Source organism: Neoarius graeffei, chromosome 2 (assembly GCF_027579695.1).
Source record: "Neoarius graeffei isolate fNeoGra1 chromosome 2, fNeoGra1.pri, whole genome shotgun sequence".
Taxonomy (NCBI): Eukaryota; Metazoa; Chordata; class Actinopteri; order Siluriformes; family Ariidae; genus Neoarius; species Neoarius graeffei.
The window spans coordinates 64,418,628-64,442,432 of record NC_083570.1 but is presented as its reverse complement, the minus strand read 5'-3'; the positions used below and the strand labels follow the sequence as shown (position 1 = coordinate 64,442,432).

At 42.7% G+C, this 23,805-nt stretch overlaps 1 protein-coding gene across 5 annotated transcripts in view; it reads left to right on the top strand.

Moving 5' to 3' along the window:
* Positions 1–952: 952 nt before the first annotated feature.
* srpk2 (SRSF protein kinase 2) overlaps positions 953–23,805 on the top strand; it is a 139,224-nt gene continuing 116,371 nt past the window's right edge. For all 5 annotated transcript variants that reach the window (XR_009654076.1, XR_009654075.1, XM_060914656.1 and 2 more), the window contains exons 1-2: positions 953–1,022; positions 1,204–1,270. Coding sequence is in view for 3 of the 5 variants with exons in the window: in XM_060914656.1 (XP_060770639.1) it covers positions 1,007–1,022; positions 1,204–1,270 (83 nt within the window). In the remaining 2 variants the exon portion in view is untranslated. The remainder of the gene's footprint in view (positions 1,023–1,203; positions 1,271–23,805) is intronic.

The following is a 23,805-nucleotide window of genomic DNA, read 5'->3' as shown; positions in this document are numbered from 1 at the left end:
ACATTATCGGGAGCAGGATACAGATAACGCGCGTGCCCATCAAGCTCCCTGCGCGCGCTAATGTTGGGAAATCCGGCTCCTTTGAGTGAATTATAAGAGCCGACTCTTTCGGCTCCTAAACGATTCATTCACAATATTTTAAAAAATATCTGGCAAAGTTAGAGAAATTGTGCGTTCTTTTTTGTCTGTCTGTTATTAAAACAAATCTTAAACTAGCATCTGGTTAACACAATAACTGTACTTCTTATACAATTTAGTAAAATACTTGCAAAAACAGGGGCGGCACGGTGGTGTAGTGGTTAGCGCTGTCGCCTCACAGCAAGAAGGTCCTGGGTTCGAGCCCCGGGGCCGGCGAGGGCCCTTCTGTGTGGAGTTTGCATGTTCTCCCCGTGTCCGCGTGGGTTTCCTCCGGGTGCTCCGGTTTCCCCCACAGTCCAAAGACATGCAGGTTAGGTTAACTGGTGACTCTAAATTGAGCGTAGGTGTGAATGTGAGTGTGAATGGTTGTCTGTGTCTATGTGTCAGCCCTGTGATGACCTGGCGACTTGTCCAGGGTGTACCCCGCCTTTCGCCCGTAGTCAGCTGGGATAGGCTCCAGCTTGCCTGCGACCCTGTAGAAGGATAAAGCGGCTAGAGATAATGTGATGTGTGACTTGCAAAAACAGCGAGACGCTACGTATCTGCACTGATACATTCCTGTATTCATAAGAAGAATTTGAAGATAATTTCTGTTTATTGACGAGCTTATCAACAGGCTATGCACATTACATGTGATGAACAGGATTAGTTTTATCGGACCCAGATGAAGGGTGTGGGAAAATGTCTATCGCGGTATTATCGGTTTTGTTTTGCCTCGTTCCAGTTCAAAGAGTCGATTCGTTCTTGAGCGACACATCACGACTCACTGCGCGCGCCTCCCTGAGTGTGGTCGACTGCGGGAGCGCGCATCCTCCTCCGGAGAGAGACGCGGGCCATCGCTGCCCGGAAGGCGCGCACTGAGGGCATCATGAGCTCCAGGAAAGGTAGAGAAACCCTTATTGCTTTTATGGAAGCTTCATGTTGATTGAGAGTGTGTGTATGAGCTTTCGGTTGGAAGATGCTTCCACCGGACAGCGAGCTGATCGCGTTGTTTCCCTCTGTGTTCTGACCCGCTCCACCCCCGGTCCTGTCTCCAACCTCTGCTCTCCGAACCCTGTGCTCCAGTCATGGCTATCCAGGCTCGAAAAAGGAGACCGAAAGGGAAGAAAGACAAAACGATTCACCACCGGAGGTCAGTAATGAGGGGCGGCGGTCGGTTCGGGTGTGTTTGTGTGTCCGGTAGCTGGTGATGCACGCGCCCTAAACACCACAGGGGTGTTAATATGGATAGTGTTGGAGCCCTGGCTCTACACACACACACACACACACACACTCTCTCTCCAGCTCTCACTATTCCAGCCTGCAGTAATCGGCGAGTCGGAAGTTGCTCATGGCAACCGAGGCAGTTTGTGGGTCTGTTTATCTCCTCCGTGTTTACATCACTGTTACATTCATATATTAGCTCCAGCGTGTCACTGTGCCAGGAGGTGTGTGCAGCTACGTTGGAATAATAGAGTATGATGATCTACGGGGTTGGGGATCATCATGGAGGGGTGACAGGACGTGACAGGACGTGAGCTGTGCACGAGACCTGTGCACGTTACCCGAACCGGCAGGGTGTCCGCGTGCGGTGCTGCACAACAGTTCAGAACGACAGTGTGCGGTTCAGGACGTAGCGGCTCTGTGTGTGTGTGTGTGTGTGTGAGAGAGAGGGAGAACGCGTGTGTAAAAACGGTGCGTGCTGTCCGTGTTGTGCACTGAATAAACGGCTCCCTGTTGCTTCAGATTGGTCGTTGTGGAGGAGAGTGACGTCAGTGTGCAGCCGTTAGGTGATTCCCTGTTTCCTGCCACTCTCGCTCCAGAATGTGCTGGAATACAGCTTTCCTGAAACCAAGATCAGACCTGTCCATCCATCCATCGTCTGTAGCCGCTTATCCTGTTCTACAGGGTCGCAGGCAAGCTGGAGCCTATCCCAGTTGACTACGGGCGAAAGGCGGGGTACACCCTGGACAAGTCACCAGATCATCGCAGGGCTGACACATAGACACAGACAACCATTCACACTCACACCTACGGTCAATTTAGAGCCACCAATTAGCCTAACCTGCACATCTTTGGACTGTAGGGGAAACCGGAGCACCCAGAGGAAACCCACGCGGACACGGAGGAAGCTCCCTCGCTGGCCGCTGGGCTCGAACCTTCTTGCTGTGAGGCGACAGTGCTAACCACTACACCACCGTGCCGCCCCATGACCTGTCCATCCATCCTTCCATTATCTGTAGCCGCTTATCCTGTTCTACAGGGTCGAAGGCAAGCTGGAGCCTATCCCAGCTGACTATGGGCAAGAGGCGGGGTACACCCTGGACAAGTCACCAGGTCATCACAGGGCTGACAGAAACAACCTAAATTCACACCTGCGGTCAATTTAGAGCCACCAATTAACCTAACCTGCATGTCTTTTGAACTGTGGGGGAAACGGGAGGAAACCCACGCAAACACAGGGAGAACATGCAAACTCCACACAGAAAGGCCCTCGCCGGCTGCCGGGCTTGAACCCAGGACCTTCTTGTTGTGAGGCGACCGCGCTAACCATTACACCACTGTGCCAGCCATGACCTGTCCATTAGTCAACCTGTTTTTTTTTCCTCAATCCTGAGGTGCATATCCACCTTATGAACAATTTATTTACATGATCTGCCTGATTAAATGTGGTCGGATTTATGACGCTTGAAATTAATATGTTTCACCTTTTTCTGCTCTATATTCTTCCTTGTACCTCCATTCCTCTTACTTACCCTGTCTGACTGCATTCTCAGACGACTGTACTGTGCAAAAACTTAGGTACCCTATTTTTTTTTCATACAAACTTTGTTACAGATTTCTGTTTCATGACTTCTATGTTAGGGGGCGGCACGGTGGTGTAGTGGTTAGCACTGTCGACTCGCAGCAAGAAAGTCTGGGTTCGAGCCCTGTGGCCGGCGAGGGCCTTTCTGTGCAGAGTTTGCATGTTCTCCCCATGTCTGTGTGAGTTTCCTCTGGGTGCTTAGGTTTCCCCCACAGTCCAAAGACATGCAGATTAAGTTAATTGGTGGCTCTAAATTGACCGTGAATGGTTGTTTGTCTCAATGTGTCAGCCCTGCGATGACTGGGTGACTTGTCCAGGGTGTACCCTGCCTCTTGCCCATAGTCAGCTGGGATAGGCTCCAGCTTGCCTGTGACCCTGTAGAACAGGATAAGCGGCTACAGATAATGGATGGATGGACTTGTACGTTATCGAGTCAGTACAAAAACATTTTAGAGTCCAAACGTTTGTTTTCCAGCACAAAATTAAATGTTACAGGAAAAAAAAAGTTTGTATCTGAGCAGCATATTACATAAGAGACCACTTTTCAGATTAAAAAAGAAAACAATGAAGGCTACTGGGTTTTACTGCAAAATTAAGAAGCGAGTGTGTCAGTCAGAGTGTCCAGAAGAACTGTGGCTGGTTTTGTAAGATGCTCAATAAAACCTCCAGCTCATTTCCTTATAAAACTGCACTCATTGTACCTGAGGCTACTATTTTTTTTAAAGCAAAGGGTCGTCTCACACCAAATAATTTTTTTTTTCATTTATTATAGCTTACTGCTGTTTATATATATTTTTTTTAATGTTGAAACTTTTCATTTCATTATTTATTTAAATAATTTTTTGGGGCTTTTTTCACCTTTATTGGATAGGACAGTGTAGAGACAGGAAATGAGCAGGAGAGAGAGAGAAACGGGGAGGGATCAGGAAATGACCTCAGGTCAGACTCGAACCCGGGTCCCCAGATTTATGGTATGACGCCTTATTCACCTGAGCCACAACGCCCCCATTTCATTATTTTTAAGCCATTTTTTTCTACAGCATTTCTTTACATGTGCCTAAGACTTTTGCACAGCAACGTACATTTAAAAAATGTCAGTTATAAGCTGCACTCAGCAACTGTAACTGTGATTACAAATAGCACTGACAAACGGCAATGGTTTCAAAAAGAACTACGTAAGCTAGTTACCTTCCATACTACTGCAGCTGCATGGCTGCAAGGCCAGCCTGGTCCTGCTACACAGGAGGTCCTGGATGTTTGTATTTCTCCGAACATGGAACCTAAAACCCAGGCAAGGTGGATGTGAAATTTTATGACTCTGACTTGGTTCAATATCAGCTTTCAAGTAAACAAGATAGTTTCCCACCTCCTTTAACAAAACACGTCCAACCTTTTTGCTTTGAAGATATTGATACGCTTTGGAGCTTTTAATATTTTTATCACCTCACAGTCCATCACAATAGACTGGATAAAGTAGCTACATGTTACTGTATGTTATCTGAAGCCATGTTTTCATGTCATCCTCTCATCCATCAACTGTAGAAGGCGGAGATATTACAACACTGTTACGTTTCATGGCTGACAGGCTTTGTTCTTACATATCTGTTTGTTATTTTGCTCATGTTCACAAACACCGGTTCTGGTTTAGTGGTCTAACAGAGTAGAAGTCATGCCCATGATTCACGCAAAGTGTCATGGGAGCTAGGAATAAGGTGGATGCAGTTTAGATAGCAGGCAAATACAACCTATGCTGCACAGAGTTTTCCATCTGTGGTTAGCACTTAGCATCTACAGTATTTTGCTGGGATTAGTATACAACCCCGATTCCAAAAAAGTTGGGACAAAGTACAAATTGTAAATAAAAATGGAATGCAGTAATTTACAAATCTCAAAAACTGATATTGTATTCACAATAGAACATAGACAACATATCAAATGTCGAAAGTGAGACATTTTGAAATTTCATGCCAAATATTGGCTCATTTGAAATTTCATGACAGCAACACATCTCAAAAAAGTTGGGACAGGGGCAATAAGAGGCTGGTCCTAATTCTGCGCCGACAAATAGTGGAGCAATATCAGAAAGGAGTTCGACAATGTAAAATTGCAAAGAGTTTGAACATATCATCATCTACAGTGCATAATATCATCAAAAGATTCAGAGAATCTGGAAGAATCTCTGTGCGTAAGGGTCAAGGCCGGAAAACCATATTAGGTGCCCGTGATCTTCAGGCCCTTAGACGGCACTGCATCACATACAGGCATGCTTCTGTACTGGAAATCACAAAATGGGCTCAGGAATATTTCCAGAGAACATTATCTGTGAACACAATTCACTGTGCCATCCGCCGTTGCCAGCTAAAACTCTATAGTTCAAAGAAGAAGCCGTATCTAAACATGATCCAGAAGCGCAGACGTCTTCTCTGGGCCAAGGCTCATTTAAAATAGACTGTGGCAAAGTGGAAAACTGTTCTGTGGTCAGACGAATCAAAATTTGAAGTTCTTTATGGAAATCATGGACGCCGTGTCATTCGGACTAAAGAGGAGAAGGACGACCCAAGTTGTTATCAGCGCTCAGTTCAGAAGCCTGCATCTCTGATGGTATGGGGTTGCATTAGTGCTTGTGGCATGGGCAGCTTACACATCTGGAAAGACACCATTAATGCTGAAAGGTATATCCAGGTTCTAGAGCAACATATGCTCCCAACCAGACGACGTCTCTTTCAGGGAAGACCTTGCATTTTCCAACATGACAATGCCAAACCACATACTGCATCAATTACAGCATCATGGCTGCATAGAAGAAGGGTCCGGGTACTGAACTGGCCAGCCTGCAGTCCAGATCTTTCACCCATAGAAAACATTTGGCGCATCATAAAACGGAAGATACGACAAAAAAGACCTAAGACAGTTGAGCAACTAGAATCCTACATTAGACAAGAATGGGTTAACATTCCTATCCCTAAACTTGAGCAGCTTGTCTCCTCAGTCCCCAGACGTTTACAGACTGTTGTAAAGAGAAAAGGGGATGTCTCATAGTGGTAAACATGGCCTTGTCCCAACTTTTTTGAGATGTGTTGTTGTCATGAAATTTAAAATCACCTAATTTTTCTCTTTAAATGATGCATTTTCTCAGTTTAAACATTTGATATGTCATCTATGTTCTATTCTGAATAAAATATGGAATTTTGAAACTTCCACATCATTGCATTCCGTTTTTATTTACAATTTGTACTTTGTCCCAACTTTTTTGGAATCGGGGTTGTAGGTAATCGTATGGGGCCGAGTAAAATTAAGGATTAATTTCACGAGTGATTTCGAAGTTTTGAAAATTCAAAACTTTGAAGTCACGAGTGAAATTGATCCTTAATTTTATGAGGAATCATACAATTACTTGTTTATAATATATAGGGCCAAATTCATACTTTGGAAGCCATTCAAGTTCACAACATTTGTCATTCACGTTTTCTGAACCAATCAGGGCGCAAGACTATCTTGCACGTTTGAATCAGTTTCTAAAGCGTCTTTCATCATGACACGGCGACACGGCATGAGGATTTTGAAAGTGGTTTACAAAATTTTATTGGAACTTCTTTACAAAAGCTGATTGCTAACCGTAACCAAGCAACGAACTAGCCAATAGCATTTCAGAAATACGGCCCCGTGTTAAGGAAAAAAGCCCTCCTTGATTGACCAATCAGAATTGAGTAATTTGGCCCTATGTATTATAATCTCCATAACGCTGTATGAATGCATGGTTCAGTATCGCTAAGTGACAGATGTTCATTTCCTATGTAATATTTCAACACTGAGGCAGGGTGTGTGGGACAGCAACATGACAACAGCACAATGTTTGAGCTGAGATTTTCTCAATTTTATGCTAATTAGTTATGATGTAATTGAAAGCTGCAAAATAATGTAACAAGTGTTGCCAGGCAAAACAAACCTCACCCGGTAGCACTTATGATGAATATGAAGGAAGATATCATGAAAAAAATAGGTAACCTATGGGTACATGTGGCTACTGCTTATAAATAAAATTGTTTTCTGATACCATGTCCATACAGTAAAATAGCATATATATTTACTCTATGAGGCAGTAGCCACAAAAATGAAGCGTAATCCAAAAATAAACAATTTAAAAATCATAGAAGTAAAATATACCAAGTGTAAAATATACCAATTATATACTTTATATAATTCTACTCTTACCTCTTACAGTTTTCGAAACTGAAACCTCTGAACTGAGGCTGACATACACACACTGTCGCCATGACCGAAACTCTTATTTCCCAGAAATGGCCCGGCGCTAGAGCTCAGTGGAACGCACTTCATCTCATCTCATCATCTCTAGCCGCTTTATCCTTCTACAGGGTCGCAGGCAAGCTGGAGCCTATCCCAGCTGACTACGGGCGAAAGGCGGGGTACACCCTGGACAGGTCGCCAGGTCATCACAGGGCTGACACATAGACGCAGACAACCATTCACACTCACGTTCACACCTACGGTCAATTTAGAGTCACCAGTTAACCTAACCTGCATGTCTTTGGACTGTGGGGGAAACCGGAGCACCCGGAGGAAACCCACGCGGACACGGGGAGAACATGCAAACTCCACACAGAAAGGCCCTCGCCGGCCCCGGGGCTGGAACCCAGGACCTTCTTGCTGTGAGGCGACAGCGCTAACCACTACGCCACCGTGCCACCTGGAACGCACTTTCCTTCTGTAATAAGCATAAACATGTCTGAAAGTGATTTCTTTAGTCTAGTCCATTAATTTATAATTTATATTTATAATAATAAACCAACACTGCGGGGAAGTTTTTATCAATGGGGTTTAAAATGGGCGTGGCCAAAACCCCCTTCGTTTGCGTATGTAAATGAACCAAGAAACCATCCAATGACATTTGCAGCGTATGCAATTGAGGCAGGTAGTGATCCAATCAGCGTGTTTGTGGTCTTTCCGAGGCAGCGCTCCTGCAGTCTGAGCTCAGAGCTTTTTTTTTTTTAACCTTTTTGGTCACCGTGACCTTGACCAGATGACCTTCAAAAGGTTGAAGGTTCTATTTGAGATCAATGCCCATCTGTCCTGAACGTTTCATGAAGATTGATCAAGCCGTTTTCCCATAATCCTGTTTACAAATAAAGAAAGAAAGAAACAAACAAAGAAACATGACCAAAAACAATACCTCAGCCCCTGGTGGACTCCATCCCAGGTGAGGTAATTATTGACTCCAGTAAATTTCTTGGACTAATTGTATGCCTTTTGGGTTGTCCAGTGTCCTTCCAATCGCCTAGTCCCACAAGTGTTTATTCTCATTAAACAGTGTTTTGAGTTATAAAAAATAGAGACATTTTTTCACTGAGAGACAAGAAATTAGTCATGTGAATTGTTGGCTGGGGTGGCATAGTGGTTAGCATTGTCGCCTTACAGCAAGAAGGTTTTGGGTTCGAGCACAGTGGCCGAAGGCAGCCTTTCTGTGTGGAGTTTGCATGTTCTCCCCGTGTCTGCGTGGGTTTCCTCCGGGTGCTCCAGTTTCCCCCACAGTCCAAAAACATGCAGGTTAGGCTAATTGGTGACACTGAATTGACCGTGAGTGTGAATGGTTGTTTGTCTCTATGTGTCAGCCCTGCAATGAAATGGCGACATGTTCAGGGTGTACCCTGCCTCTCGCCCATAGTCAGCTGGGATAGGCTCCAGCTTGCCTGCGACCCTGCACAGGATAAGTGGTTATGGATAATGGATGGATGGATAGTTATGATGCAGTTGAAAGCTGCAAAATAATCTAATTATTGGCTCCAGTAAATTTCTTGGATTAGTTGTATGCCTTTGGGTTGTCCAGTGTCCTTCCAATCACCTAGTCCCACAAGTGTTTAGTCTCATTAAACAGTGTTTGGAGTTATTAAAAAAAAGAGAAATGTTTTCACTGAGAGACAAGAAATTGGTCATGTGAATTGTTGGCTGGGGTGGCATTGTGGTGTAGTGGTCAAAATTATCACAGCAATAAGGATCTGGGTTCAAACCTGCCAGTTGACCGGCACCTTTCTGGGCGGAGTTTGCATGTTCTTCCTGTGCCTGCGTGGTGCACTGGTTTCTTCCCACAGTTCAAAGACATGCAGATTAAGTTAACTGGCTACTCTAAATTACCCGTGAGTGGCTGTCTGTCTTTTTGTGTTTGCCCTGCAGTAGACTGGTGAAAGGATGTACCATGCCTCTCGCCCAATGTTTGCTGGGAATATAACCTCAACCCACAATAGATAAGCAGGAAAGAGAATGAATGAATGGACTAAGGGGTCCAAACCTGTTTCAGCATGGCATGGACAAAACAACGTCTATAAATGCATTGTTTGCCAAGTCTGGTGTAGAAGAACTCGAGTGTCCTGCACAAAGCCCTGACCTCAACCCCACTGAACACCTTTGGGATGAACTGGAATGCCAACTTCACCCCAGGCCTCCTCGCCCAACATCAGTGCCTGACCTCACTAATGCTATTCTGGTTGAATGAGCAAATCCACACAGCCTTCAAAATCTAATGGAAATCTAATTTACTGTTCGGAATCAATCAATCAATCAATCAATCAATCAATCAATCAATCAATCAATCAATCAATCAATCAATCAATCAATCGAAAGCCTTCCCAGAAGAATTCTGGTTATTATAACAGCAAAGAGAGGAGATAGGGTATATTCGTGCCAGGTGATCTGTACTGCACCCAAGTGTGTTTGATCCCCAAAGTCCAGTTTGAACCACTTGGGCATGGTTCAGTTAGATTGCTTGGAACAGGTGGGCTTCGGTGTGGTTCAGTTGGGCTCATGCACAGTGTGATTGCTAACTGTACGGAACTTGAATGCATAAAGCGTGCACTTTTCTATTCATTGGAGTATAGTTGGGTTAATAATGGGTCTGTTTCTAACCTTATTGATGAATGCGAATTGTAGTCTGTGAGTAAAGCAGCACTGTGATGAAGTAAACACACTCGGGACCACAACATAAAACACAGTGTGAGCGAGTGCAGTCTAGCAGGGGAGTAGGGAAGGGGTACAGTCGCTCTTGGGAGTGATACAAGGCAATTGGTCTTAGGGTGAATATGCCCTAAATCTGGAAAGTGGTATTTGACAAGCACATACAGTATGGATGTGAGTGGTCAGGTGTCCACATACTTTTGACCAGATCATGCATCGTCACTGCATGTGGGCTCTTTTATATAATATTATTTATTTATTTATTTATTTCCCATGTTTACTCCCTAATTTGGTCTTGCCAATTCCCAGTCATTACCTACCTCTCCCTTATCACGTGGCAACTGCCAGCCAGGGAGGTTGGGGAAAACACGTGCTTCCTTTGAGACACGTGAAGCCAGCCAACCACAGCTTATAGAACTGCTGCTCATGCTGCGACACAGGGCAGCATAACACACTCAGAGGAACACTATCTGCTGTCTCATAATGTGTCGTCTTGTATCATTTAAGCAAACTAAATGAATTAATGTTATTCTGTTTTGAAAAAAAAAAAACTGAACATACTATAGCAGAGGCCTTGGTGATACAGTGATAATTATAATTATTGTTGTAGTTATTATAGCATATTTTTATGATCTCAATACTTTTCTACTTTATGTGATTGAGATAAAGTGATTGTTGTTTTGGCCTTTTTAATGTTGTAGGAGCAGCAAAGATTTATGTTGCATTCAGCTACAGCTCATAACTCAGAATTTCTGACTTATGACTAGGAAAAAACAAAGACAACATCTTTTCAACTTGGAAGTCCTCATTGGAAAGCTAAAAAATGATGTTGTGCTGAGCTCTAACTTCCCAAATTACTACATTACTACATCACATCTTATTCCACAGACAGAGCGGGAAAAGAAATCTACCCATGCAGTCTTAAAGTGCACATCTTGGGTATATTTAGGAGCAAGATCAATGTAATTCTCTTATTTTATATTAAACTTTAGTCAAATATCTGTCACATTTTGCATTATGTGCAATTTTTTTACCTTGTGCAATACCAGAAAAATTCAGTTGAAATCAAGCCATTTGAGGCGAATTCATCTGCCTCTGAAAAAACTTGGCATTTGGATTTCCCGGCAAACATTGATTTTCGTGACGTCACGCACGGGACGCATCCTTCTGAATCCCATGTCAGCATTGGTTTGTTTATGAGAATACGACCTGGTGGTTTTCTGCAAATTTCTTCAACGTTATCACATAATTATTAAAATGGTTAACAGATGTATCGTAGGAGGGTGTAGCAACACCAATCATGATGGGATTAGTACTTATCGTTTTCCAAAAGACCGGACAATGAGAGAGAAATGGGAGCGCTTTATGCGAGGCACCCGGAAAAAGCCGAGGACCAAGCAGAACCGAGAAAAAGACCAAGAAAATCGGCGATTCACAAGTTGACTGTTGCCAGGGTAAGAAATAAGAGAGACTATACTCTAAATTAGGTGTTCCTGTGTTTGTGTGGTACACGGATAATGTTATTTATTGACACACACACACGAAAGCGCTAGGCGATAATACACTTACTTCACATTTATCAAGGGATATGCGTGTCAGGGCTTGAGATCTTGGGACCTGTCAAACACATTAAATGTATATACAGCTCTGCTTAGCCGATTCCATGTGTGTAGCTTATGAAATCTTTCTCCTACAGTAGCCAGTACTCTTCTAAATGAAGAAATATATAAATACATAATAGTAATTAGAAAAAACATGATTTATGTAACAATAGATAGATGAGCATTGATACATGAATCCATGGGTTGAGAAGCTCAGGCGACAATTCCATATTTCAATGCAAAATCGCTAGCTGCTAAACTTGGTCTCGACAGGCTGTGCACTGAATCCATGCAAGCTCTCTCAGCCTGCTGGCGGATCCGCACGTGACGTCATGAATCTGGCTCCAGACTCCCTTGGGATTTTTCCAGATGTGTTTTGTTATTTTATTTTTTTCTGCTGTAGACAGATGGCCTTGTGCAAAATTACCCTTCTGGATGAGTGTGTACAGGGACATACTTTCATATAAAAAAACACTAAATTGGTCCAGGATATGCACTTTAAAGGAACAGTCCACCGTACTTCCATAATGAAATATGCTCTTATCTGAATTGAGACAAGCTGCTCCGTACCTGTCCGAGCTTTGTGCGACCTCCCAGTCAGTCAGACGCAGTCAGACGCGCTGTCACTCCTGTTAGCAATGTAGCTAGGCTCAGCATGGCCAATGGTATTTTTTGGGGCTGTAGTTAGATGCGACCAAACTCTTCCGCGTTTTTCCTGTTTACATAGGTTTATATGACCAGTGATATGAAACAAGTTCAGTTACACAAATTGAAACATAGCGATTTTCTATGCTATGGGAAGTCCGCACTATAATGACAGGCGTACTAACACCTTCTGCGCGCTTCGACAGCGCATTGATATCTGAGCTCCGTATCAACGCGCTGCCGAAGCGCACAGAAGGTGTTAGTACGCCTGTCATTATAGTGCGGACTTTCCATAGCATAGAAAATCGCTACGTTTCAATTTGTGTAACTGAACTTGTTTCATATCACTGGTCATATAAACCTATGTAAACAGGAAAAACGCGGAAGAGTTTGGTCACATCTAACTATAGCCCCAAAAAATACCATTGGCCATGCTGAGCCTAGCTACATTGCTAACAGGAGTGACAGCGCGTCTGACTGCGTCTGACTGACTGGGAGGTCGCGCAAAGCTTGGAGAGGTACGGAGCAGCTCGTCTCAATTCAGATAAGAGCATATTTCATTATGGAAGTACGGTGGACTGTTCCTTTAAGCTCGCAGAACGAGCCATTGTTGTGAGACTGAGACTGCTGATGGTGTATGACAAGTATTCAACTAAAATTTATAAAAGACCAGTTTCATTACATTTCTTGCTTAGATAAACAACTAACATGACTGAATGGCGAGAATCGTTACCTTAGGCAGCTGGGCCATAGAAGGTTCACGCTGCATGCTGCACGCTACACGCTACACGTTCACGTGAAGAACCGGACCCTGGGCCATTAAACTTCATGCTTGGATGTTCACGTGTTGCGTCTGTTCTACTTTGACCGAGTAACCAACAATATGGACTCTTCGGATGACGACGATTGCCTCATTCTGCTTTTACTGAGACAGAGGAAGAGAAAAAGGAACAGAATTTGGAGCCGAGAACACTTCCTTCTGAGAGAAACCCGTGGTGAATTTCACCGAACATTCTATAATCTGCTTGACAATCCCGATGAAGAACTATTTTTCAATTATACCATTCAATTATATTTTTTCTGAAGTTTTCCCCTGAAAGCATAGAGTTATCTTCCTAGACCCGTTCTGATTGGCTGGCGCGGCGGTGACCGCATGCATTGACTGGAATTTCCATCTTCACGCCTAGAAAAAAGTGTGCATGTTCATTTCTCGCTTCACGCGTGAAGTGTGCAGCGTGCAACGTGAACGCCGTTCTATGGCCCAGAGCAAGTCATGCTACGTTTGTCCACTTTTCTTTACACGCGTGTAGCGTGCAGCATGCAGCGTGCAGCGTGAACCTTCTATGGCCCAGCTGCCTTATCATAATCGTAACCATTAATGATTAGTTTATGGTTATCAGCGTTCCAGCTAGCTTTCCAAGAGGGCAGGGCACCAATGATTCTTGCAGGCAGTTTTGCATGCATCACTATAGACAAAGACACCTATCATACTGGGCAACTATGCAAGGCAGATAACTTTTGTAAAATGAAGTAAGCAAACCTGAAACTTCTGTTAACCCATTTAATACAATGCTTCATAATGTTACATCTGCACACGTTCGCACTTGGTACACCTCGTACTGTCACTCTCATCCATGCACATTTGCATGACGGTCTACCATTAATTAATACTACTGTCTGTCTGCCACCATCCTCATAGTTGAGGGTTGGCAATTCAGGATGCCATCAACTAGCTTAACTGAATTCTCTTGGGTGATTTTAGCACACCAGAGGGACCCAAACCCTCATCTGGTGGCAGGTACACATACACACCTATGGGCAATTTAGAGTAGCCAATTAACCTAATCCGCATGTCTTTGGGCTGTGGGAGGAAACCCACGCAGACACAGGGAGAACATGCAAACTCCACACAGAAAGACCCTCGTCGGCCACTGGGCTCGAACCCAGAACCTTCTTGCTGTGAGGCGACAGTGCTAACCACTACACCACCATGCCGCCTTAGTTAATGCTACTAATAATAGTAATACTAATAGCATTAATCGATAATTAACAATTATTTGCCAAAGGTGAAACGAATAACGGGGAATAATAACCAAGACGAAGTCGAGGTTATTATTCCCCGATATTTATTGAGCCTGAGGTGGATAATTGTTTTAGTATAAATACACAGGTGATTGACTGATGTGCCTGTCCCTTTTTTTTTTTTTGCTTTTTTTTTCTTTCCCCCTTTTTTTGTTGTCTAAAAAGAAAGAATGTATACTTAACTCTTTGTAAATGTTTCAATACAATTGTATACGTCTGCAAAACCCAATAAACAAAGTTAAAAAAATAAATACACAGGTAATTATTTTTAAAAATTGTGTTAAAAACTCATTTATTTCAAACTTTAAAAGCGGCATGCAAATGTAATAACGGCGTGGCACAGGGTTGTGTTACTTATCTTTGCCAACTAACATGAAATAGATAAAATAAATCACAATTCCACCTTACCTTTGAATAGTTTTAGACCAAACTTCGTAGCATCTTTAGTGCTTTTAGAAACAGCATTTTCTTTCATTTGTAATTCGTCCTCACTTATGGTGACGAAGCGATTGACTGTCATTTTTCCAAGTTGCTCGAGGTGATTATTGAGAGATAGTCCGAATTGCTTGACCAATCAGCACGTGCGATTTTCTATAATCACCTGCGTATTTATACTAATTAATATTAGTCCGGGATATTAATGTTAGATTAGATTTAGTCTAACATGTTAATGTTAGTGACTAGATTCTTTATAGATCTATTTCTAGAGTCTAGACCTATTGGTCCTAACTTTTGATTGACTTCTAGATCTACTTACGTTCTGGCTAACAGAGATGCTGGTGTTTGTGTTTTGATTCATAGTGTTACATGTTATCACTTTTGACTACCACATGGACTCTGGCAGAATGTGATTGTTTTGAAGATAAAGTGGGGAGAACATATGCATACTTCCTTGTTGACTTTTTTCTTTAAAACCAGCCATGTTGCCAATTCACTAATCTGATCACAGAGGGTAAATCAAATGAAAAATCTATGGAAGAATGTAAAACCTGTCGCCACCTGATCTAACATCAACCCTGTAGCTAGTCTCTGAGCCCATGTTTACATTAGACCGTATCAGCGGATCATCAGATTAACGTTTTTAAAACGATTAGCGTGCACACAGCAACACCAATACACGATTCGCGTGCACACAGCAACACCAATACACGGATACGCTCGGCTCCGCAGGCATCCTGCGCTCCAAATCACTCCGCCCTGAACAGCGAGTGCCCTCTGGAGGGTGCGCACTCCGGCCCTGCGCAGCTCACAGAGCACGCGAGTGAAGTGCACAAGCTGTGATTCGGGACTGAGCCGCTGTGTGTGTGATCCCAGCGCATATCACTTACCACTTGCAAGTGGAAGGATGGCAAGCCTAAAGACAATCATAACTACACAATGGGCAGTATTTGCATCAGTATTTGCAGTATTTTCATACTTTTATACTCTTTAATGAAAGGTGATACAAGGCAGAAGTCCGCGCCGTTTTTCAGCAGTCACATCACATGACCAACGCCAGCAAATCAGGAAGGTGGATGGTCACAGTGACGTTGTCCAATGACGACGCCAGCTAGAGCTCAGCACAGCGTATCCGCGTATTCTGAATGTTTACACAGCACCGGAGTTGACACGATCTGGATTGAATACGTGGACCCTGGCAGATTCCCGTTTCCAGGCGGTTTAATGTAAACGGACAGCGCATCCGCGAAGAAAACGAGACAGATACAGTCTAATGTAAACTTGGCCTGAGCTGTATTTAGTTCAATCATTTATATAAAAATATGACAATTATAGAAGAACTGTAACTGAGGGTCCACTATAGAAGCCACTCAAGTTCATGTTTAGAAACCCGGAGTCGCTGAAGTCAGACACATTTTTCTTCACTTATGTTTATGAAAACACCTCTGCTACGGTACTTTTTTGACTAATTTATGACCTCTGACATGTAAGGTATCCGAGCATGCATCCAAAAATTTAAAATATGAACTGACAGTGGTGTAGTGGTTAGCACTGTTGCCTCACAGCAAGAAGGTCTGGGTTCGAGCCCTGTGGCCGGCGAGGGCCTTTCTGTGCGGAGTTTGCATGTTCTCCCCGTGTCCGCATGGGTTTCCTCCGGGTGCTCCGGTTTCCCCCACAGTCCAAAGACATGCAGGTTAGGCTAACTGGTGACTCTAAATTGACCGTAGGTGTGAATGTGAGTGTGAATGGTTGTCTGTGTCTATGTGTCAGCCCTGTGATGACCTGGCGACTTGTCCAGGGTGTACCCCGCCTTTCGCCCGTAGTCAGCTGGGATAGGCTCCAGCTTGCCTGCGACCCTGTAGAACAGGATAAAGCGGCTGGAGATGATGGGATGGAATGGAATGAACTGACAGCTTTGACTCCTACTCCAAAGATTCAGCTCAGGAACACTACAGTCTGTTTTAGAGAATGTTCTCTGGCTTTTATTTTTAACAAAAAATTTGAGTATGATTTGGTTAAAGTTAAAAGTGGCTAGATTTCTGTCCTTTTTGCTTGATGTTTTAGATTCTTTTTGCTTCGTGATTTCCATTAATCACTTAGTTCTACTTTCTAGGACATATGACTCAAAGTTGTACATTTTGTTATTAATAAGGCTTTCTTCATGGTGTTCACTCAAATGCACACAGACAGTGATGGATGTCAGCAGAGACTGAAACAGAGGCCTAATGTCATCTGTCTGTATGACGAGACGCAAATGATCCATTTCCTGTGGTATCACCAAGGCCTGTTCAGTACAGATTTTTCCTTGATGACAATTCACTTTTCTGCAAAATCATAATCAGGCATTGAGAAAGCCATCACTTTGGACAAAGTCAACTCACGTATTTGTGTAACATGTTTAAGCGTAACTTTAATTGAGCATGTAGGTTACCTGTCAAGTTTATGAATCGACACGTATCGAATCAAATAAGCTTTTTATTGACTTGCATCGTTTTGTCTTTTGTTGACAAAACAAACTTTTCGTCAACATAAGAGAATTGAATCCAACAGCTACCTGTTAAATAAACCCAACATGGAGAGTGTTTTCCCAATGTCTATTTTTATCTTTTAGATATTTTATCAGTAGTCCTGCTGTGAGTCGAACCAGAGGTTTTTATTAAAGCACGTATTCTTATAGATTATCATTTCTATAGTAACAGCCAACAGAGGGACTTGTATGGCAGATGTTCCATATAAACAGATTTTAAAACGGTGATTGTTGGTATGTGAGCAGATTTTTATTTAGCATTTATTGAAGAAGTCTCCGGTGTTAGCGTTTTGTAACAGACAGTGAGTATTCCTTCACAGGAGAGTCTTCAGGACAGCGTGCTTTGTTCCTTTTGGTTTCTGGGTAACACGACAAGCTTTGTATTTTTGTCTTATTAATTTCAACAGAAATCAAAAAGAAGACAACATTTGATTATTTAACAGGAACTAATTTGTCTTGTGGACATTCCACAGCATTAAAAATTGTAATCATTGGAGGAATAAAACACTTCAGGATGTGCTGGTTTTGGAAAATATTCAGCTTCTTTGTTGATTATTGTCCTGTAATATAATGTTCTGCTTGTCATGTTTTTTTTCTTACACATACACTACAGTGGTGCTTGAAAGTTTGTGAACCCTTTAGAATTTTCTATATTTCTGCATAAATATGACCTAAAATCATCAGATTTTCACACAAGTCCTAAAAGCAGATAAACAGAACCCAGTTAAACAAATGAGACAAAAATATTATACTTGGTCATTTATTTATTGAGGAAAATGATCCAATATTACATATCTGTAAGTGGCAAAAGTATGTGAACCTTTGCTTTCAGTATCTGGTGTGACCCCCTTGTGCAGCAATAACTGCAACTAAACATTTGCGGTAACTGTTAATCAGTCCTGCAGACCGGCTTGGAGGAATTTTAGCCCATTACTCTGTACAGAACAGCTTCAACTCTGGGATGTTGGTGGGTTTCCTCACATGAGCTGCTCGCTTCAGGTCCTTCCACAACATTTCGATTGGATTAAGGTCAGGACTTTGACTTGGCCATTTCAAAACATTAACTTTATTCTTCTTTAACCATTCTTTGGTAGAACGACTTGTGTGCTTAGGGTCGTTGTCTTGCTGCATGACCCACCTTCTCTTAAGATTCAGTTCATGGACAGATGTCCTGACATTTTCCTTTAGAATTCGCTGGTATCATTCAGAATTCATTGTTCCACCAATGATGGCAAGCCGTCCTGGCCCGGATGCAGCAAAACAGGCCCAAACCATGATCCTACCACCACCATGTTTCACAGATGGGATAAGGTTCTTATGCTGGAATGCAGTGTTTTCCTTTCTCCAAACATAACACTTCTCATTTAAACCAAAATATTCTATTTTCGTCTCATCAGTCCACAAAACATTTTTCCAATAGCCTTCTGGCTTGTCTTTGTGATCTTTAGCAAACTGCAGACGAGCAGCAATGTTCTTTTTGGAGAGCAGTCTCTCCTTGCAACCCTGCCATGCAGACCATTGTTGTTCACTGTTCTCTGGATGGTGGACTAATGAACATTAACATTAGCCAATGTGAGAGAGGCCTTCAGTTGCTTAGAAGTTACCCTGGGGTCCTTTGTGACCTCACTGACTATTACACGCCTTGCTCTTGGAATGATCTTTGTTGGTCGACCACTCCTGGGGAGGGTAACAATGGTCTTGAATTTCCTCCATTTGTACACAATCTGTCTGACTGTGGATTGGTGGAGTCCAAACTCTTTAGAGATGGTTTTGTAACCTTTTCCAGCCTGATGAGCATCAACAACGCTTTTTCTGAGGTCCTCAGGAATCTCCTTTGATCGTGCCATGATACACTTCCACAAACGTGTTTTGAAGCTCAGACTTTGATAGATCCCTGTTCTTTAAATAAAACAGGGTGCCCACTCACACCTGATTGCCATCCCATTGATTGAAAACACCTGACTCTAATTTCACCTTCAAATGAACTGCTAATCCTAGAGGTTCACATACTTTTGCCACTCACAGATGTGTAATATTGGATAATTTTCCTCAATAAATAAATGACCAAGTATAATATTTTTGTCTCATTTGTTTAACTGGGTTCTCTTTTTCTACTTTAAGACTTGTGTGAAAATCTGATGATGTTTTATGTCATATTTATGCAGAAATATAGAAAATTCTAAAGGGTTCACAAACTTTCAAGCACCACTGTAGGGCTCGAAATTCTTTTTTTTTTCCGCCAGCCAGCCAGACTAGTTACCTTCCAAAGTAACTAGCCAAACAGAAAATCAACTAGCCAAAATTTGTTCATGTATGAATTTTACTTCTGTCAAAAGTAACGCAAAAGAGAGTAGTTACCATTGTTCATGACTAATGTGCATTTATTTCAAGACCCGAGTATTTTGATACTGTTATTAAATACATAAATGAGAACAACACAGAGCACCATAATATAATATCAACAAATAATAATATATTGGAAAACTTGGCAACTTGGTGTATGAGTACTGGAAACAAATATACTTACCATCATAGCACCCAATCACGGGCGATTGCTCTAAGACAACGAGGGAGGCTCAGCCTCCTCTAAAAATGACAAACATCGTGTAGGATGAATTGCGCTAGGCTTATGTTATAGCCGACCTTATAACATTGCTATTTCAGATCCAGAATCATAGAAATATATGTGCTCAACCCAACTACAGTGCGAAATCATTCCCTTATAACTTTAATGTGTGCGTGAGTTTTTCCCCCTCGTGACAGCGCGATGCAGCGCAGCCTCAGTGCACTTCAATGGCATTTGGGAGCTATGCGCTTTTCAATATCAAAATGCAAGACGGTTATTGGACAAATACTGCGAAAACGCCCGCCCACGGACTCCCAGCCTCAGTGGACTTCAATGGCATTTGGGAGCTATACGCTTTTCAATCTCAAAATGCAAGACGGTTATTGGGAATATTACGAAAACACCCGCCCACGGACTCCGAGCCTCACATGGGAGGGACATGGCAGTTTCCGCGAGGAGACTGGTGATTGGTGAAAGCGGCCGGATATTTTCTTTGATTGACAGCTCGTTTCAAATATAGACAGGCAGCGGTGAATTTCAGTTCAGTCCCATGCGGATTCGCAAGTGCTGTGGTGTATTGTAAGAGATCAGCTTACATTTCGATTTCATTCATTACATACGGTTTCTACCAGCTTTTTTAGTTTGTATATATTTTCATTGTAAATAAAGTGTAAATATAGTGTTGTCAAGTTTGCTATCTTAGTTCCAGAAGTGTCGTTTATTTGAGTGACTGAACTTAAACTTGAGGGGGCTAGTCAGCTAGCAAGAAGGCTGCGCACGGATGCCAAGCATTGCTGATTTAATTTTGGCGAAGCCATTTGCCAGTCTTCCTTTCGAGGAAAAAATTAAAATTAAAGAGCAGGGTAGACCAATGCCTCAAATTGACTTGGTGAAAAAGGTAGGGAATAATACTCGTTCCTTTCAGCTCTCCTGGTACGAGAAAGTGAATTGGCTAACAGCAAGTGACCCACATCAACAACAGTAAATAGGCTACTTTAGTAATATGTCATGGATGGACCAAAAATATAGAATCTATTTAAAATGTTTATGCTGAGTATATTATATTGGAATATATATTTTTCTGGATATGAATTAAACACAGCTACAATTTGGAAAACATTTTTAAACAAAAACACAGCCGAGAACATTTCACACTACAGACCTGGATTAAAAGTGAAGGGTTATCAAAAATTGTCAATAAAACATTTCTCAGTCAAAATAAGTAAAATATAGGGAAAGTGTCATTGAATGAAATGTGTGGCACCCAGCTCTACTGCTGAGGTTCCTGACAAAGAGCTGCTTTCAATAATGATCAATTTTTAAACAACATGCCACAATTTTAAAATATAAAATGTTAAAATATACCCCTCCCCCCCAACACCACCATCATGTATATTGTACAGTAGGCTAATGGGCCAAAATAACCTGTTATTTCACAGTTTGTGACCCTGCCAACAATCAGCCAGATCAGAGGCAAGAGTATGGGTAAAATTGATGTGTTTTTTCTTTTAAAATCTGGAAATATCGTAACCAACCAGCCTCCCCTGTTTGAAAGACTACCAGCCGCCACTGCACCCAAAATATGTCCAACATGCTTTCTGTATTTAACCATTTATGAGAAAGAAAGCATTAGGAGTTTCATATTGACTAGGGATCATCTCATCTCATTATCTCTAGCCGCTTTATCCTGTTCTACAGGGTCGCAGGCAAGCTGGAGCCTATCCCAGCTGACTACGGGTGAAAGGTGGGGTACACCCTGGACAAGTCGCCAGTACATCACAGGGCTGACACATAGACACAGACAACCATTCACACCTACGGTCAATTTAGAGTCACCAGTTAACCTAACCTGCATGTCTTTGGACTGTGGGGGAAACCAGAGCACCCGGAGGAAACCCATGCGGACACGGGGAGAACATGCAAACTCCGCACAGAAAGGCCTTCGCTGGCCACGGGGCTCGAACCCAGACCTTCTTGCTGTGAGGTGACAGCGCTAACCACTACACCACCGTGCCGCCCAACTAGGAATCAACTTGAAATCTGTGGTTGGTAGAAGAGAGCAACTGGACTTGCTTGAAAAGTCTTGAAGACGTTTTGCCTCTCATCCGAAAGGCATCCTCAGTTCTGTCTGTCTCTGTTCAGTGATGGTCGTTCCAGGTTGACAAAAATGAACCATCCTCTCTGGCTAAGATGTCTGCCAGTTTTCTGGAAGTCCTCTCATACTCCCGCACCAGTCGAAGGGATCTCATCCCAAAGTGCGTAGAAACTAGGGCTGGGTATCACCAGATACCTCACGATACGAAACTATGGCGATATTTTGCCCACGATAACGATAATATCACGGTACAGCGATTCTGCGATAATCGATATATTGCAAGAAATTTCAACCACATCACGATATCTGTGTCACTGAAGAAAATCAGAATTTATTGACCACTGTAAAATTACATTTCACATACATAACTACACACTCTTGCCAGACATATATTTGTCTCTATTCTACTGCTGGCAAAACCAAGAGTTGCTTCACTACAACATACAGAAAATTCCCATTTCTGTGCTAGTATTATCAACTTTTCTGTAAGCATGGACACATCAGTGCTGCTTAACAAGCAGAATCAAATTGGTTTTATGAAAACTTAAAACTTGCACTGCAGACTGCACATACATTTCAGTGCTAACACTAATATCAATTTGTTCTTTGTAAACTTGAGAACATATACCTGAGAACATTTAACTTGTGCTTATTTTGCAGGAACAACACACTGTCTGAAACACATTGAAAAGTGTAGTGGGCATCTTAATTGGAGCATCTTAATTTAATTGGAGCGAAACAGGTTTTGCAAAGTGCATTCTCTTTGTCCAGCTCACTGTTTTTTTTTTCTCCTTTCCTTTGGAATCCAAAGTGCCTCCAAACATGTGCCTTAAAGTTCGGCGGCGTCTCTAGGTTTATGTTAACAGCCATGCTTGCCTGTTTTTTTTACCTCACTGCAACTGCCGGGGAAAAAAGAGAAGACGAAGAGTGCCTTGCAGTGAGGTAGCGGCACAGCGACACCTCGCAGAGCGGAGGTGCGGAAGTCATACTGGATTTACAACCCGTCTGAAACATGATTTTATTATTTGAAAAAATATCGATATTCAAATTTTGAGTATCGATATTGAATCGGAAGACAAAGTATCGCGATATATCGCCGTATCGATATTTTTGCACACCCCTAGTAGAAACATATCTGTGAAGATACTCAGTCATCCAGGTACATAGTAATCTGTGGTTGGTAGAAGAGAGCAACTGGACTTGCTTGAAAAGTCTTGAAGACGTTTCAAGCAAGTCCAGTTGCTCTCTTCTACCAACCACAGATTACTATGTACCTGGATGACTGAGTATCTTCACAGATAAATCAACTTGAAAAAAATTTATTTTTCCATAAAAATTATATCGCAGCCAAGGCCTACCCTGCTCCCACGTTTGCTAATAAGTCCTTTGTCGTTTCTCCTCTTCAGACCGAGGTCGCTTTGTCCCCGTCTCTGGCGGTTTCTGTACACCTTTCAGAAAATTCCACATCGCAACGTAGCTTTGGCAGATGTAGATGCAAACAACAACAAAAACACGTGTTTAAATGGGCGATAATGTGGCCACATCTATTGAATTTGATAACGTGATGTGGCAGCGGGGGCATGGCCAAGCGTCGGTCTGTGAATGGAGGGCGGAGTCAGGGAAGATAAGTGGTGGAATCATTGCACCTGATGGGGATTAACCTGTGTTTGCGTATCTTCCCTAGTCACCGCGCCCTTTAAAAGGAGAGGAGATCAGAGAAAGGGAGCTGTCTCTCCCAACCAGAACACATGTGCGTGTGCACACGCGCGGCTGGGAAGTGATAAAAGGCTAAAAAGCTAGCAATAAATAGTTCATTGAGAACTCAGTTCTGGCCTGCCGTGCTTCTGTGCTCCACCCACCTGGTCCAATACTACACGTGATTACCGCGATATTCAACGAGATGCGTTACATGCATGCGCAGTAGTGAAAAAACTGACAGCCTGACTCGTACACGATATGATTCGG